We start from the raw sequence: 18,426 nt of genomic DNA, 5'->3' as shown, positions 1-18,426 counted from the left end.
TATGAGCAACAAGTTTTATCATCAGTCCCACCAAGACGCAGGCAGGCGTTCCACTGACTGTTCGCTCACTCGGCTGACAATAGTCCTGACTTGGTTGTAACTCCTTCTTGCATGTTGCTATGATGATCAAAGCAACAAGTCTGAATTTGGAGGAAGTGGAAAGTGGGTCTCATTTTGTTTTTGTATTGTACAGACTATGATGGTTTAAGAGTGAATTTTTCTTTAAACAGCTGAACAATGTTCCCCAAAATAATCAGATTTATACAGGATCAAATATCGGAATGCTTATTAAATTTTGATGTGTTTAAGTTTGCCATATGTTTTCTCACAGGCCTGGGAAAGAGGGAAAGATGGCTTATTTGATTAGTATTTACTCTGAGTTCTCAAGTATTAAGCAGCTCTTCAAATCTTCAAATTGGTTTTCCTTAGCATTGTTTGAAAATGTTCAAGCAGCATTTTTGATCTGGCTTATCTGTAGTCTCTTGTAAACCCGTAGTTGTTTGCACGACACACTACTAAAAACTTCAGAGATTTTTATGAAGAACTCACTCTAGTGACTGAACTTACTTCGTGTTATTTCGTGTTATTTATTGGAAACTTTCACACTTTCAGAAGTGTAATAAATCCCTTTTGTAAATGGATTTTTCCAGGCAAATCTTATTTCTAAATGAGGAATCCCCAAAAGAATCTGACTGCAACCTTTCACATCAAATGCTTCTTTATTCTCAAACAGACCTGGTTATAATCAAACAAAAAAGTGTGTGATAAATCTATATTTGAAGCTAATAAGAGACTTTCAGAGGCAGATCAAAGTGGCACAAAAACAGAATCTTTGGCGGGGAACTGGAACAGTCATCAACATAACAGTAATTATTCAAATACAACTGACTTAGCCATAGTGAATAGTCTGTTGACATAAAGACCGGTAATGAGCATGACTACATACCCAAATCAACTGGGTTTGTTATTAAAAAGCCAAGACATCAGCGAGGTGGTCTTACCTCTGTAGATGGTGGGAAGGGGCAGTGAGGACAGACCCTGGCTTTGCATCTGCTGCTGCTGCTGGAGTCTCCTCTTAGCCTCCAGGACTGGGTTCTCAAACTGGGTCCTTCTATTTATATGACTATGTAAAAAAAAAAAAAAAAAAAAGGAAGAGGAGAGATTTCAGATTTCACCCTATCCTGCTGGACTTAACTTAGCCTCCCTCTCAGCATAGATCAGATCTAAAAATCCTGGCACTACAGCAGCTATTGCTATGATGATTAATTAAATGGCCGTTCCTCAGATTATGTAACGGAGCTGCAGAATGGCTTTGCTGAGTTTAAAAAAAAAAGACGAAACGACTGATTCTAAGCTTTTCTTCCATGTTATAACCAGAACTGAATGACTGGGAGGAAACCTGCACATGTAACAGTGATTTCCTTTAACGTCCCACGTCGTTCTTAATTTAGTTTGCAAGAGTGAAGATAGTCAGCAACTACAAATGCTGTAATTTGCCAGTGTGAAATAATTAGTCATCATTAGATACTTCCCCTCACTCTTTGAGACTGCACACACACACACACACACACACACACACACACACACACACACACACACACACACACACACACACACACACACACACACACACACACACACACGCAATCTTTCTCTCCTCTCCTTATCTTTTAATGAACACCCCAGTATCACACTGATAATTACAAAACAGCTTGAGTGTATTTTTACTTAGTTATATAATTTCAAGGTCTGGCAGCTTCTTTCATGATATTTACGTGGCGACAAAGCCACACAATAAGAGCATCTCGAGAGGGGAGTGTAGTGTGTAAGGCAGTGTGTAGTCAAGTATCATTTGGGATGTTTTCTAAAGCAAAGTCGAGCCAAATGACTCCCCCTGCCTGTCTAAAAATAAAGCCTTGTCCCTGCGCCCCAGAGTGGAGAGCATCCAGCCAAAGAAATGACACCTCTGAACACGAGGGGAGACGCAGTTCACAACTGCAGCAGTTGCCATGCAGATATATATTTGTGGTTATGGATGAACAGACATGCAGAGTGTTTGAGAAGAGACACTGATTTCCGCTCACGAGCTAATCTACAGATATAGATGCACTGTGCGTATTTCAGACACGGGGATAACACAGAAATATGGATGAGCACACACAGACAGATAAACTTCCCCATGCAAACAAACAGCAAGCCATCAGCAGCCAGACAAAGGGAGCAACTGCTTCCTGGCTGCAGCGCCAGTCTGCTCCTAATAAATATGATTAATACAGCACCGGCGGGCTACATTGAAAATCAAAAGCAAGCCATTACATATTAAAGATGTACCCGACTTACTCGACATAGTAGCTGCCGTAAATGGGGTCATCGATTTTCTCCCAGCCATACGGAAGCTCTGGAAAAAAAAACAAACAACAACAACAACAACAACAACAGCAGTGAGACAACAATAATGAAGGGCTTGTTTATTCAGTGAACTTAGAGCAGCATATTGATCTTGCATGAAAACATCTATGTGGCAGAATTAGTTTACAGCGTCCCTTTACTGTGGGTAATTACCAGGATAACATGTTAACTGGAGGTGCTGCTGTTCTTTCTGAGCAGGATGCATGTTCCGGCTTGTGAATGTTTGAAATCCCATCTCTTTTATAAAAATTTGATGGCGACAAGACATGAGATAAAAACATAACTATGTGTTTTCTCAGCAGCTTGTCACATTGACTGATTTAAAGAGGCTACTGGCTCTTTAATGCTCTGCATCAAATGTATCCCTCTCCAAGAAATAGTTGCAAAATAACACCAAATATTGATAGATCTAGTGGCTGAATTTAAATCAGTTAAATATTTATGCCCTGCATCTTTTCCACGCTGTAAATATTGTGTTTTGATGTGGGAACTTTGCATAGATTAACAGCTTGAACTAGAACAAGCACAAACCCTCGGGGTGCTGAACCTTCACAGTATCAATTGGTAGATATTGCTATAACAGTTTGACTCTAAACGTTAGAAGCTAAGGACTGAATGCAATTACCGACAAACAGCACATGACAGTCAGTCAGTGATGAGTGACGGACGGGTCACACAGCGCAGCTGCTGTGAGAAGAATTTGGACGACACCTATCCAAGCATGAACGTCAATTCTCATGAACTTCGTCAAACAAACAAACTCAAACTTAAATTTCCATCTGAAGATGTCACAGGATGGAAAGTCAGGGGATGACTAAAGTTATTACACACATTACAGTCTGCACCACAGTTCTTGGCAACCCATCAAACAGTTGTTAAGACTGGCCCAAAGGGGTGGACCCACCGACCAACCGATAATGACGTACTTAGATCCACGTCGCTTAAAACTACCTGATCAGGTAGAGTGAAGAGCTCTAACTTGGCCTCTAACTTTTCAGTAGCTGTGTATGAATGGATACAGGCATTTCTGCTCTCTCAGCCTCTTTCTGTGGATTCTACTGCAGAACATGCTGCTTTTGTTCCCAGTGATCAAAGGTGACCTCCCTTCAAACCCCTGACAGCCGTCAGTCACACTGGACAGGATTTTCAAAGCTGCCCTCTGCTCTTTCCTCTGCCCACAGCTCACTGACACAGTACGGCTCATAAAAACGTGTCTAGAAAGAGTTCCCCATCTGCTTTTCAGGATATGAACAATTAGCACTTAAAGCATATTCCCTCATGTAAACTCTAGCGTTTTCAAATAATAGCATGATCATTCAAAACCAAGCTGGGTTCACAGTGCGAGAGGCTCTTGTTAAAATAGCATCCAAGCTGAGTCTAGCACGGAGCTTGGGGACAGTGTGTTCCAGTGCAGCGTAGCTTGGAATAACACAAGCTTTGATTAGTGACAATGTGAAGTTAATCAGGATGAGAGCGGAGATAACAGCAGAGAAAATGCTTCCTAATCAGAAAAGGAAGCAGCCAGAGGGAGCGCTAAAGCACCTCACGCTCCCCGGGACCCCGCGGCTGGTCGAGAGCACGGCTGCAGCTCCGAGAGAAACGAGCATCAAGAGTCGTACACCACAGATACTGTTCTGTATGGTCATTGCGTACATTTATTATTACTCCTTGGCCTAGTTTACAGACCCAATAGAGTGCTGTGCATATTCCCATCCCTCCCAGTCCTCCCACACACACAAGAAATATCAAAACAAAGCTGGTGCAATGCTCATGCACGTGCCATATGCTTCTCTGAACCCCTGCCCCCATCCCCTCTAAACAAATTATTAAACTTTCAGTAGGATGCACTATTTTTTGCCTGCACACTCACTAAAATGCATACTTACACACACACACATGCACACACACACACACACACACACACACAGACACACATGGTTGGGAGTGATATAACACAGTGCTGCGAGCAGGTTGACAGCCCACGGGAATACCTCCTGTGAACACTGCAACATTCCTTAGCCCCATCTCCACTCATTAAATATGAAAGAGAGTGTTTCATGTTCTCACCTTTACACGCCCGCACACACACACACACACACACACATTATGTTACTTACTTTACGGGCGCACACACGCCCTCTCTATCACTTCACATATGCGCAAACACAGACACACACAAATGCAGGAGATCAAAGGGCTGTCATGAATCTCAGCAGTCTTCTAATTAAAAGCTTTTCTATTAAAATGTCCACTGAAAGAACCGCAGGAAGCCAGAAATGTCTCTGCTTTCAGTAACGGGGAGAAGAAGAGACGAAGTCGACAAATCAAGCTGCACACGACACAGGATAATTCTGCTTTGTTTCATTGTTACACGTTTCAATACAGCGTTCCTACAACAAGGTCAGACCAGGCAAGAAACAACCGGGCAGGTTGGGAACAAGCTGACAGTTAAGCCAGATTATCTAAACAGCTTTAGTTGGAGGTAAAACCAAAAAGTGAGTCCACCTGAGATGGTTTCCGGAACACTTGTTTTTCTGTCTCTGTTCTTTCTTTTAAGCCACGTTTCTTTCTCTGTTCCTGGATCTCAACAATCAAATGAACATTTGATCATTTTGAGAAACGTCGCTTTTCTGGCAAGAGTCAGATGAGAAGACTGATACCACACTCATATCTGCCTGTTAAGTATGGAGCTTAAGCCAAAATGTGATTAGCTGAACTCAGAGAAGACTGGAAACTAAAAAAAAAATATGCCTACAAGCAGAACCTCTACTGGTGTTCATTTATGAGCTTTACAGACTCGGGCAGGCTTATTTTACTGGCTGCTGATCTATTTACAGTGAGACTTTTTTCACAGTCACTGTGGCTACAAATGGTAACTGAGGCATGATAGTAAATGCTAAGATATAGCGCAGAGGTAGCACAAGCAGAGATGGGTCATAAGTCAGTGACAGACTCAGAAGTTTCAATTACACACCAATATCTATGTAAAGTTTGCTAACATTAGATAACGGTATCACCATAAGCCACTGGTCGTACCAGAGCACAGCAAAAATCCCCAGAGTCTTTTTAAAGCTGAATGAAGTTTTGACTTTTTATTTGCGAGGTAATGAATGTGCTGGATCTTTAAAAGTTAAACACTCTCACTTTAACATACAGTCATGAAAGTGGAGTCAATCTTCTCATCTAACGCTTGGAAAGCACAGCATATTTCCCAGAATGCCCCATGATTCTGTGAACGCGGCTGTAGTCGACTGTAATTATCTCTTGAATTCGGAAACAATGAAGCGTAACATTAACGTTACATAGATATTTCTGTGTATTAAATATTACTGATCACTGATTTTATGACTCCTCTCCAGTGGCTGCTGTTCAGCAGAGGTTACACAGTCTTGTTTGAAGGCGTTTTTGTGGTGTTATGGCTGCAGTGCCCCCCCCCACACACACACGCACACACACACAGACACAGACACAGACACACACACACAGACACACACACAGACACACACACACACACACACACACTAAAGTGCTGTTACTTTCACTGAGCAGTGTGCTGATAAATGCTGAACTTAGGAGGATTGTCTCTTTGCTCGCTCTTTTGTTTGGCCCCGCTGAGTGCCGTCTATAACCTCTCTGTCAGCAGCCTGCAATGGAGTGCTAACTCCCTGGGACAAGGAGGGAGTGTGTGTGTGTGTGTGTGTACGCCATACTGTATAAAGCTCGCACTGCTTATCATTGCTGTGCTGCATGCATCCAGGAAGGAAATGTCAAGCTGGTGTGAAATTTTCAGGTAGGAGCTCTTATGATGGAGCCCTGAAGCGAGTGGAAAAATGTTTTCGACCTCTTGTCGTGCCACAGCATCCAGTCCTACAGTCCCAGGTAAAGGGGCCATTTACTACCAGCAGGAGGCATCCTGGCATCCTCCCCACATTATCTCACCCCCAATGCCACTCGATAATCTCTCCCTCCTTCTGCTTCACCTTATTTCCCCTTCATCACCTCTTCTTCTTCCTTCTTACAGTATCCCAAAGCCATCTCATGTTCTCACACTCACTCTCACAGAAAAAGGCCTCTTTTGAAGTGAAGTTTCATGGTCACAAGCTTGTGCTTTTTTTTTAATTCTGCTTTTTCTAATTTGGTCCGTGGAACGGGGTGACAAACCACACATCCCTGAGATACCCCAGGGATTTTATACGTCCTGTTTCCTTTTTCCATTCTTTCTTTTCTTCCATCTTTTGAGGAGCAAACCAGCTGAACCAAATCATTTTCAGCGCCCCGAGCCTTTTAGTAGTCACCAAAAATTAAAGTCCTGGATACTGCACTGTACTTGGCTTCATTTATCATGTCACCTTTGAATGTGGCGCATTCGAGCACCGAGGTTACTGTGAAAAAATTCCCTCAGAGTGATTAATGAAAGTTTCTACTGGTCAGTGCAGGTACAAAATCCACACTCCAGTGAAATATACAGGCTTCTGAACAAATAAATGGACTTTAGTTTGCTGTTGCAGTGAGAAGTGGCTGAGACTCATCTACTACAGACCAACCTCAATTATTTAAACCTCAAACTTGAGCTGGAAAGTCTCTGAAATGCCACCACAGACAAAAAAAAAAAAAAACTCTGACTCTGACATGCCATTGAATTCACAGATATATAATAAGGTAAAATAACTCTGATTATGATAGCCCATAAGATAAAATTACCTTTAGGATTTTCAGTTCCAACGAATTCTTTCAGCAAAAATATATCAGCACTAAATTTTTCATTTTCAAAACTCCACCTGTGGATCTGAAAAGGAAAAGCAGAGTGCACCAATGACTAATGTTCAAACCTTTGAACAGTTTTTTTTTTAACATTTCAGATTTTGAAATGTTGGATTACATGCTGCATCATTTCCTATGAAACTCTCATGCTTCTGTAGTTACTCTGAATCCATGTTTGATCCCTTGCCTACTGAGCTGTTAGCATAAAACAAGCAGACCTCACTTTGTGAAATAAGGCATTAGATGTAGGCATTATGCGTTCCTGTAACAGGAGCAGAACCTGCTGCCCACTCGCCCAACTGAACATTAATACACCCAGACCACCTGTGAATTCAATTCCCACCATGTTCAAAGTGATAAATAGTGGCGTTTGCAGAGAAATGAAGCTATTTATTTTAAAATGATCCAGGCCTCCAGGTTTACAGTGAAGATCAGCAGAAACATTAGCGGTGGAATCCTCAGCTGACCTTCTGACGTTAGCAACAAAATGCTTGACAATGCTCTTTTTGGATCTTCTATGTTTTTATTCTTATTGGCTGTAAAGTATAAACAGAGCTAAAACTACTGACTGAGACTGAGGCACGATGTTTTCAGAGGCTGTGACAGCGCTGATGAACTCAGCCTCAACATTACCTCGAGCTCTATAACCTGTAATTCATAAACTCAGCGCTCTCTCCAATCAACAAGAAAACAGTTTTTGTATGGATAATAACAATCCTGCCTGTCACAGTCAAAAGCACAGAGAATAAAGTTGCAAAGAAAGGGACGCTGTGCTCTTTGACGGGAGCTCGCTGGCCTTGTCAGACACATTATATTTTTGAGCCTTGCTGAGCTTGTCGATGGGAAAACATGACTTGGCAGAGAAAATCTCAAGATGGGCAATTTACCTGCCTCAGTCTCACTTGGATGGAGAAGCTGGGATGACAACTGCCGGCTGTTTAAGGAACAGAGTCACGGGCACGATTATCTATCTAGGAAGATAATAAGAGCGGGGTAATGCACAGAGCTATAGACCTGAAACTTGTCTAAAGTGAGACTCAAACCACAAAAATGAAATGAGACTTGACTCAGGGCCCCTATGTAGGGTAGGATTCCAGCAGTGAGCTGGGTCAAATAAAATCTTTGTCAGACATTTGAGGAAGCTCAGCGCATGATTTGAATTCCTCGTAGATTAAATACTTGCTTTGATGTGAATAGAGAACAATATGGAAGCAGAGTCACTGCATCAACTTTTGTCTTTCACTAAAACTGCTGCTATAGAAAACTGACGATATATAATGACAATATATAGTCCTGCATGGCATCTATTTTCTACTGTCCACCTGAGTGTACCGTATCTACTCTTTATTATTGTAACCATGACAACAAAGCGTCTTGGAAGACTAATGTTTTCATCCTGCTGACAGGGGCATCACATCAGAAAATGCTAAAATGTGCTGTTCTAGACAAACAACCTGTTTTGTCATTTCATGTGGAGCACCTGTGGGACCAAGGTCAGCGTTTTTGGATTGATGGGCAGAGATTTCACCACGGTTCTGTCACAAGTCTCAACTTTTTTCTCTTTGACAAACCTAAATCACACAGTATTGAGTGGCCTTTACTTACGACTTGACTTTTTACTTTTAGACAGTTTGCTTATGAAAACCTGTGACTTGAAATCAGAGACCTGAGACTTTGTTTGACAGGATTCTTTTGGGACCTGAGCTTGTCCCAAAAGAGTTGTGATGCATTTGATTTGACATGAGGTTGTTACTGTACCTACATAATCAACATGCTGAGGATCCCAGAGGACAAGTGCACAAGCTCAGCCATACTAACAGCTGTGGATGAACCATGTGACTGAATCTGTTATGATAAATATGATAAAACTGCACACGGTGGGTTTGACATAGATGGATGAGCTAAGATTATCATCACAGACCGACAGACATTAACCATAGGTGCCTTTTCTTTCCACTGGGAAAAGATTCTTGATCTAAGTCTTTTAGAAGATGATTAACCAACCAATGCATCTCCACTGTGAGAGGGAAAGTCAATGCAGCACCCCTGGCTTTGACAACAAGTCAGTTAACTGTGTCACACGCTGGCAACAGTTTTCTAACATGGTGTGTTTGCCTCCATTTCAAAGAGCTGCTGTTTTTCCACAACTTGTTTTCCTGTTTAATGCACCTGTGCTGTGTGGAGAAATCCATGTCCTTACATTCCCTCTAATGCAAAGTCCCACTGGTCTCTGTCTCAGAGCGAGAAGACAATAGTTAAGCCCTAGAATGAAAATGAGGGGAAGAAAAAAAAAATTGAATTCACAAGCTTGTTATCAGGACATTCCAGGGACTCTGACCTGGCACTTATTCTCTCCTCTTCTGCTTCCAAAGTTCTGGTTTATTTGGCTGGCTCATTGTGAAAAACACTTACAGCACAGCTGCACACAGAAGCACACAAACACACACACACTTTCTCCTCTTCTGCTTCTGCTTCAGTGTAACCTCTCCTCGTCCCTGTGGGTTCAGGAGTGGAGCAGAGAAAGTGCTATTCTGTCAGACCCTTTTGTTAGGTGTTAAAAAGGATAATTATGTTAAGTAGCTTGTTTCATAATAGGCTTCTTAATGCTGTTGATTAGATAAAATTATGTATCAAGGTTAATTTGATTCAACTAATTTCTAACTCAATTACAGTCCAAACAGAAAAATAAAAATATAAAAAAGACTGAGATACGTGTCACATACTGGACCAGTGCTGAATAAAAGTAATTACAGGATTCAGTTTCACTTTACATTGCTTAATGTTTTGCATTATACTGAAGCACAATCAAATCTTAACATCTTAAAGTGCAATTAATTAGTTTGATGGAGATGCATTTAGTAGTAGAGGTGGTTCTGTCATACAATTTGTGAACAGTAATTGTAATTTTTTTTTAATCAGGCAAATTTTTAAAGTCATTTTTCAGGTAAATTTGACTAAAAAAAAAAAAAATCAAAAATCAGTGTTCGATCAGGCAAAACAAGTTGTATCTGGGAAATTAGAAATGAAGGCTAAACGATTTCCAAAAACAGCAGGGAGCTGTAATTTGTAGCAAATGTTACTCAAACAGGAGTAAATAATTAATTGGTTAGGGACTATTTTTAGCTGTGGATGATTGATACACATCTGGGGCTCTAGCGAGTATTTCCACCAGCAGGATAGTGGATGTGGGATTAATTCAAAATAAAACTACCATGTCCATGTTCGTCATAGAGAAGTAACATGTGCACCCAGTGCTCATTCGTGTTTTTAATGGTTTTCGGAGAACAATGGATCTTTGTGGCACAGAGGAATAAACTCTATCAGGCTTTGGATACACAGACAATACTTGTTAAAATATTTCCATCCGGTTTGTTGACGAAAGGAAAAAAAATGTAGAAAATCACCAGATCTATAATTTAACTGTAACCCAGACTCACAATATTCATACTATGTTGATCTATTGTGTAGTTGTACTTGGTATATCAGTTCACTTGGGTGCAGATGAAAAAATACATTGAGGCTGATATACACACACAGACAGCTAATTCACCAAGCACATGTCACACACACACACACACACCTGCCACACAGTCCTTTGAATCCTCCTTCCAATCTCCAGGCCTCAGGCATGCTCTGCTGGGGATGTTCTCAAAATACACCCATCAATCATGTGGCAGACAGCTACACCTGCCCCTCCCCGCTTCTCCGCTCCCGACTGCAGCAGGAGCGTCGAGGTGAAGGAGGACGCTGCGTCTCTCCCTCCGTAATAACTCACCTGTAGGACTGCACACATGGTGGCAAGAGAGTGTGCTCACATTCAGTGTCCCCTTAAAAAAAAAAAAAAAAACTTCCTGCATCCCATGAACATGACAAAAATCTATCTCTAAGGTTCCACTGAACCGACTAAAAGGACAACAGAGCGAACAGGAGAGATGACATTTCCCAGGCCGCAGGAGCGTCGCCTTGTAGCATCCACCTGGACATAAATGATGAAGTATCACAAATATACTAACACACACACACACTCATACAAAGCAGCTTTTTTTTTTAACTGAGAAAAGAAAAGCGAGTAAAAAAACCCAGCCCTGCTATTTCCCCTGGAGAGAGGACAAAAAAGGAGAGCTCGCTCGTTTGTGAGAGATGATAACAATGTTGTCTCTTTGTCCGTGGAGCTCCTCACATGACCGGAATGTAATTACATGTCTAGGTTTGGGGCTCTCTTTATGCACATGAGTGCTGTCTACTGGGATCCACAGAGGCGAAAGACAAAGAGGCACTCTGACAGGATTACAATCCTTCAAACCTGAGCATCATCAAAGTTATAATCCCTCTATCTGTCCATATTCGTTTACTGTACGTCCTGTGTCGTATGTGCTTAGCCTCTCTGCACAGGACACACTGTCGTCTGATGAAACATGCTGAAATAGTGACGAACAACATCTTACAGTTTTGTAGGCTTTTAATTCACTTGTCAGGGGGATTCTCGCTACCTGCGCTGGCATACCTGAGGTGAAAAACAGGCTGAATAAGTAAAGAATCAAGTGAGACAAACAGCGGGGCTCCTCAGTTCCTTTTTACCCAGCCAACAAATATTTGGCAGGACAACTGAAAAAAACTAACATTAAGAGGGTGAGAGTGTTTAAAGCAAACAGCGAGGTTCTGTAAAGAGCCTGTCCCAGTTCTTTTCGTCTACCAAAACAAAAAAAGGAGACAGGAGGACAGGAGGGAGGGAGGGGGGACAAAGATGGATTTGGAGGTAGGGAGAGGAGGTGAGAAAGATAGAGGCAGAAAGGGAGAAAAATTTAAGTTATGTAACTACAAGGCGCCTGTGATGTCAACTGCTCAGTCTTCACTGGAGCCGACGCTTCTTTGAACGTGCAGGAATGAACGCGCTAAACCGAACACGCATTTCTCTGCATGTTTTGACAGAATCCGGTTGTATGTGTTGCAGCTGACTTTAAACATGAGAAGGAACAAGTTGTCTTTACCAGCGGTGAAAACATTTACTCAAGTATAAGTATTTCATTTCCATGCTGCTCTATACGTCTGCTCCACGACGTTTCAGAGGGAAATATCACACTTTTTGCTGCGCTGCATTTATCTGACAGCTGGAGTCACAAGTTACTTTTGAGATTAAGACTTTAAAGATTAAAGATTAAACTACATGACAGTATATACAAGTGGCAAATATGAGCTTGAACTCGACAACAGTAAAATGCTAATTTCACATTAATGCATCAGCAATTATTAACGAATTATATAACATATAACAGTGTAACACTCACAGGGACCATTATTCAGCATCAAGTACAGTTTGATGATAATATGTTTAATTAAATAGGCTTTTACTCGTTATGGAGTATTTTTATGTCCCTTTCCCATTCAATTACATTTTAATGATGAAACTGTGTTTCGAGAAAAATTACAATTTTGAACACAGGACTTCTTCTTCTTCTACATCTGTTCTTTTCTGTGTGTGTGTGTTTCCCTCCACACTCAAAGTCCCACTTAATACTGTCCTCGTCTTCCTCCTGTGCTCAGCCTGTTGTCCCGTCACAGCTCACAGACTCCACCCTGCGATCCTGTTAGCGCTTATCAGAGCATGGTTCAGGTCCATATGTGGGCACACACGCCACACACACACACACACCCCTTCCTTTTCCAACAATCAATACCAAATTTACAGAGGCAGCTTTTCTCCCCCTAATTGAGCTCAGCTCCCAGGGGGCGACTGGTGCCACCAGGCTGTAGATGTTTGGCCAGAGCAACACACCTCTATATATGGCTGCTTACACAAACCCCTTAAGCTGGAAACAAACTCTAAGTTTCTCTAACTTAAAAAGACAAGACACCCCGGTCATATTTACTCTTTCCTATGACCTAACACAGATCGTTCAGTCCTGACAGTCAAAAAGAAGAGCATCCTGAAAAACTGAACAATCACTCTCAACACACACACACACACACACAAAGCTAGAATGCACTAAGATTAGTTTTGTCACTAACACAAACCTGAATTTCTGTGATAACGTGAATATGACTGTACTGAAAAAAGAAACACATTTGTCAAAGACAGTTTGTCTTTTTAATTTATGCTGCGATTTGCACAAAGAAGGCAAACAAACAACAAAAAACAAACACACGTGGCAGCAACTGAGTTAAAAAGGCAATGATTTGTATCCACAAACACCTCACACTGAATAATTTTTATGATTTTATCTCCAACTTTTCAATGTCAGCTTGCTGACATGAACTTGGTCCAACTTGGCCATGCCATCAGAATATTTGGCACAAAAACGGTAATGTGTCTGCCCCTTTACTGACCTGCAGCTGCCACACTGCACCACAGTCCCCTCAGCTGGGACTAAATAGCTCGATGAGTCGCCCAACAAGATCAATAACAGGCCTCACAAACATCAGAGCATCTCCTCTTGTGGAGCATCCTCAGTGGATAAAAGGGACTGAAAGTGCTGGAGATAAAAGCACAATCACATTTTGACTAATTCCTCACAGGCGTCTCTGTCTCTGTCTTCCTTTCTGTGTCCTCTCACCATCTTGGGGAGGGAAAGGGGGACGTTCAGCGACTATAGGAGCAAGATCAGGACGGTAAATCTGTTGGAAGGATAAAATGGCCAAGCTGTTCACAAGAAGCAGTCCCCATGTTTAATGCCACCATGCACAGTGCAAATGTTTTCAAACCAGGTCCTATTCCCCCTGCTCTCACTCTAACTTACTGGAGTCAAACAGTATCTGCACATATCTCATTTATTTTATCCTGATCAAGTTAGCAAACTCTTCTTCTCCCGGGTTTAGATATATCTTCAGGTAAACTGTATTTTTTGACACTGACATACTGTTCAGTGGAATTTTCTGTTACACAGCAAGGTACAGCATTTATCCTGTTCACCATCTTAGTTTGGTGTGTGAGCATGCTAACATTTGCTACTTGGCACTAAGTACACCTGATATTGTTAGATTTTTACAGTTCATCCTGTCTGTGATAAAGATCCTGGCAATTTATCCTATAGTTGTTGAGACATTTCACTCAAAACCACAAATGTCAGCCTCATGGAGGCGGTATAGGTAATGTCCCACACAACTGGTACACAAGGCAGAACCAAAGAGTGATTTGAAAACAGAGTTTGACCCAAGAGTGCACGTTTGTCTGTCTCTCTGTCTGCATGCGTATGCGTCTGAGTGCCGAATGTATTTTTAGAGAAACTCTATCCTTGTGGTTAGAGCGTTTACCAGGAATATACGCACAAACACCCCCACCCTCCTGCCATGAACATATACCAAAACACACTCACTGACACACTCTAGAAAAGAGTGACTGTCATTTCTCATCTGTTGTCTGTGTCCATCTCAAACTCCAGTTCTTCTCCTCAGCTCGTCTGCCTCCCTGTCTATAACTCAGACGATAAATCCTCCTCTCGGTTGCACACATAAAGAAAAGACGAATGGGGAAGTTGGGAGGGAGGGAGAGGCCGAAGGAGATAGATGACACACTCGTATATAAGTACGCTCGTCTATAAAACGCTCGCTGCATTGACATTCATCCCTCTCCTTTCTTTTTGCTGTGTGTTTGTCGTGTGTGTGGGCGGGTGAAGGACACTCCACATCTCTCTCAGTTGAGAATAAAGAAGTCTTTGTAACCTCCAGTCTCTCTGGACCTGGGCTTTAAACACATATCACAGGACTTCCTATCCGCAGCAACCAGGGTTCACACATATGAACACTGGCTCCACATAGCTCCTAATAAGCAGAAATCCTACACTGGCATACAAAAATCACTAAATGTTCCCTCAATGATCCGAAGCCTCGGATGAAATCATCTCACTATGCTTCTTGTTAGATCAACAGGCAAGCTTTAAATCTTGTAAAATAAATGCTGTGGGCAACTGGAGTGATTAAAATGAATAAATACGAGGAGCAAAAAGAAACGAAAGTGGAGGAAAAACAGAAGATAGAGACGCAGCACTCACCATCCTCTTTGCATTCCTCAGGCGGCTTTGCCTTCTTGGCGAGCCTCGGGTCCAGCCACGATGTTGTCTTGGTGTTGTGGCTGTGAAGAGACGACAGAGAGGGAGTGAGAGGGAGTGTGATAGATGGCGAGCGAGAGGAGACTTGGCAGAAAGAGAGAAGGAGGTTGGTGGATTCTTAATTCAGCTGGAGAATGATTTCAGAGAGGAAAGATGAGACTCCCTTGTGTGCCTGCCTCTAAAAAGGTGAAGAAAAAAAGCTTTAGGTTAACAAAATGGCAATCAATACTTTTAATTTGCTTACTGTCTCTCATTAGCGGGCAGGGGAGGAGGGGAGGAGAAGGGACAGAAAAGGATAGAGGGGTGACTGAGGGAGTGATGGAAGGGAACAGCTGTGGGCTTGGCAGATTGGTCCAGAGCCTCGGGCAGAGAGCTGGATCTAGATCAGATATGATGACGTGCCAGAGAAACTTGATGCATCTCCACAGCTCGTCTGAAGCTCTGGAGTCACAATGGCCTCCCTTCATGATGATGGAACAACATTTAGGAGGAGGGAGGGGGAGGGGGAGGGGGAGGTGTACAAAGTTCCTACAGTAAGGAAAAAAAAAAAAAACAGGGTGAGAAGAAGAAGAGAGAGGATGCAGTGAAGAGGTCCCCTTGTATCTTGGTTCTTTTCAACACTTTCAACTTTGTTTTCCCGAAGGAAATTTTGTCTGCAACTGAGCATCAAACACATACAGTGCAGAAGGTATAGGAATGCACCGATGGCCAAGAACAACTACAGACTGTAGACAAAAAGAGAAAAACTATGGCAAATATCAAAATATTTAAATGTTAAAGCTGCATTTGTTCAATTTTTGTGAACTCAGGGGCTGAAGAACATACTGAAAACACAACACTGACACGTTTTCACGCCCTAAAGTTGTTAAGTTGCCTTTTTTTACGCATCCTGCAGACACACAACAACAACATTATCATCCCACTGGAGTTGTGTTTCTGTCACATTATCAATTTAGGTGCAGTATTTGAGACATTTTCAGGGGATCACCAAAATCCTTAGGGATTCATCCTCTGTGGGCCATGAATTTTTTGTAAAATAATTTCATGGCAATGCATCGAACAGTTTAGAGATATTCCAGTCTGGACCAAAGCCTGGAGCTAAAAACTGAAGCTTGAGAAAAAGTGAGAGTACACGTAGATAAAAGTGAGAGATTAAGGTCCAAGCCAAATACTGAGCCAAATAAAGTGCAGTCCAAGGTAAGTTAAATTCTCTTTTGCTCTGCTTTTGATTCTTTTCCATCAACCCTTCTTATCCTTTTTTCTCTCCTCCCTTTCTCCTGTGCATTTCACTCCTTCCCTCCTCTTCTTTCATGTCCTCTATTGCCTTCTGTTACTATTTATAGCCTTAAAAATCTACTACTTCTCCCTCTCTCTTGTCCTCCCTCTCACCTTCTGTTTTTTTCAGCCGTTACTATTTTTAATCACTATCACTTTCTTTTCCTCCCACCTCCCTTCCTCTATTCCTCTTAGCTGCCTCACTACAAGGGCTGTAGGTAAACGAACAGATCTCATATGGAGGCCAATCAAAGGCGAGCATCCTCTTGGCAACTGCTCTCACTCTGGCACGGCATCACTTACGCCTAGGAAGGAAAAAAAAAAGAAACCCAAAAACTTGAAGCTGTAAATTCAGTGGGCTAACTGCATTAGCTGTGTACTGTGCTTGATGGATGGGGGAGCATGAGGTTTCTCTGTTTGGGGGCGGAGACACACGGTGATTCGTTTGCAGTGGTGGGAATTAAAAGTCTGCCTCCGTGGCAAATAGACACAAAGAGGCAACGTGTGCCTGGCTGGGTGACAACACCATCTCATTTCTTAGTCTGGTGTTGCTGTGCCGCTCCTGGCAGTTTATGATGCATTCAGGCGCGCTGGGGTTCAATCGATGCTGTGGAGAAATTTAGTCTAATGACTGAAATGATTAAATGATGCAATAAAAACTTTTGTAATAGCAAAATAATTTCCTCTTACGGCTACATTAGTTGATGGTAAGCGAGCCTGTGTCCACGTGCATGCACATACAGTTTCCTCCACACCGCTGCATAAACACACACATAAACTCCATTATTCAGATGTAATGAAGACTCACCTCCGTGGTTTTACTGCAGCTGTAAAAAGCTAACAACTCTAATGAATTAAACTTAGAGCTTGTGTAACAGAGTTCTGTGTAGCAAGGTGTTTCTGGGGACCTCTAAATCTCATTAAACCACCGAGCATCAATTATGGTCCCTGTGTGTGTTGGTATATGAACAGAAGGGAATATACAGAAGTACATTTAGATGGTGCACAGACCTAATCTACTCATTCAGACGTTCATTAAATAAGTTACAGGGAAAATGCTGAAAATACAAACTTAGTGGATGCTAAGTTTGTATTTTTTTTTTTTACAGCACAAGTAAACAAGCCAGTAAGTCCACTGAAAACCAGCCTTCTGATGCCTTCAATTTTTAAGAGACATTGATATGTTACATACTATAAAGACCATTGATCAGGGTTTACACTTACTCTATGAAGTAGACCTCTCCTTTCTCGGTGTAAGCCATCTCCCAGTTGTCAGGCAGGGGTCCTAACTCGTCGTTCTCCTCTGGTTTGGGTATTGTAGTCTTTGGGGACTGCCCGTCATCTTTGGGCAGCTCGGTGGAGGCCTCCGCTGGGTTGCTCTGTGGAGCGATATCCCCCGAAGCGTCTGTGCTCTTGTCCTCATGTTCGCTCGACTCTGAGGTGACAACAGGGCAGGATGAGTCAGGCTCGACATTATCACTCGAGGAGGAGCGGGGGGATGAGGTGAGTCAAAGACCAGGGAGGTGAAGCGAGGAAAAAGAGATGTAGGAGGCTGGGAGAAGAGATTGATTGAGAGTCAGGGTTAGGGTGGAGGCAGAGAAAAAAAAAAGAGTGATTAGAAAAAGGTGAGGGCACGCGGTGACTCAGGGGAAAAAGAGGAGTGAGGTGAGGGGAAGAAAGGGAATGACTGAGGCTAACAAGACAGAGAGATGCATAAAGCAGAGAAGACAATGGAGATTGAGGGAGAAACAGGCTGTGATGGCCTAGTTTGAGTTGTGGCAGAGTGTAAATGTGTTAAAGAGTGAGAAAAATGGTGAGTATGATGGAAGGAGAAAGAAATGGTAAGTGTGTGCACTTCCCAGAGGAGAGAGCTGGTGGACGGAAGTGGAGAGGGGACAAATGAGAGCAGGGGATTGAGAGATAATCTATGGGAGGGAAG

At 42.3% G+C, this 18,426-nt stretch overlaps 1 protein-coding gene across 10 annotated transcripts in view; it reads right to left on the bottom strand.

Annotated features, from left to right (window-relative positions):
* The window catches only part of magi2a (membrane associated guanylate kinase, WW and PDZ domain containing 2a), a 166,160-nt gene that overhangs the window by 37,017 nt on the left and 110,717 nt on the right, over window positions 1-18,426 (bottom strand). For all 10 annotated transcript variants that reach the window (XM_041029987.1, XM_041029988.1, XM_041029989.1 and 7 more), the window contains exons 5-8: window positions 17,712-17,922; window positions 15,156-15,235; window positions 2,341-2,398; window positions 1,002-1,123 (exon numbers count right to left, since the gene is read on the bottom strand). In XM_041029987.1, coding sequence (XP_040885921.1) covers window positions 1,002-1,123; window positions 2,341-2,398; window positions 15,156-15,235; window positions 17,712-17,922 — 471 coding nt within the window. The remainder of the gene's footprint in view (window positions 1-1,001; window positions 1,124-2,340; window positions 2,399-15,155; window positions 15,236-17,711; window positions 17,923-18,426) is intronic.

The sequence above is a fragment of the Toxotes jaculatrix genome, chromosome 22 (genome assembly GCF_017976425.1).
Source record: "Toxotes jaculatrix isolate fToxJac2 chromosome 22, fToxJac2.pri, whole genome shotgun sequence".
NCBI lineage: Eukaryota > Metazoa > Chordata > Actinopteri > Toxotidae > Toxotes > Toxotes jaculatrix.
Note: the sequence above shows the minus strand (reverse complement) of the source record. Positions and strands in the feature narration are given on the sequence as shown.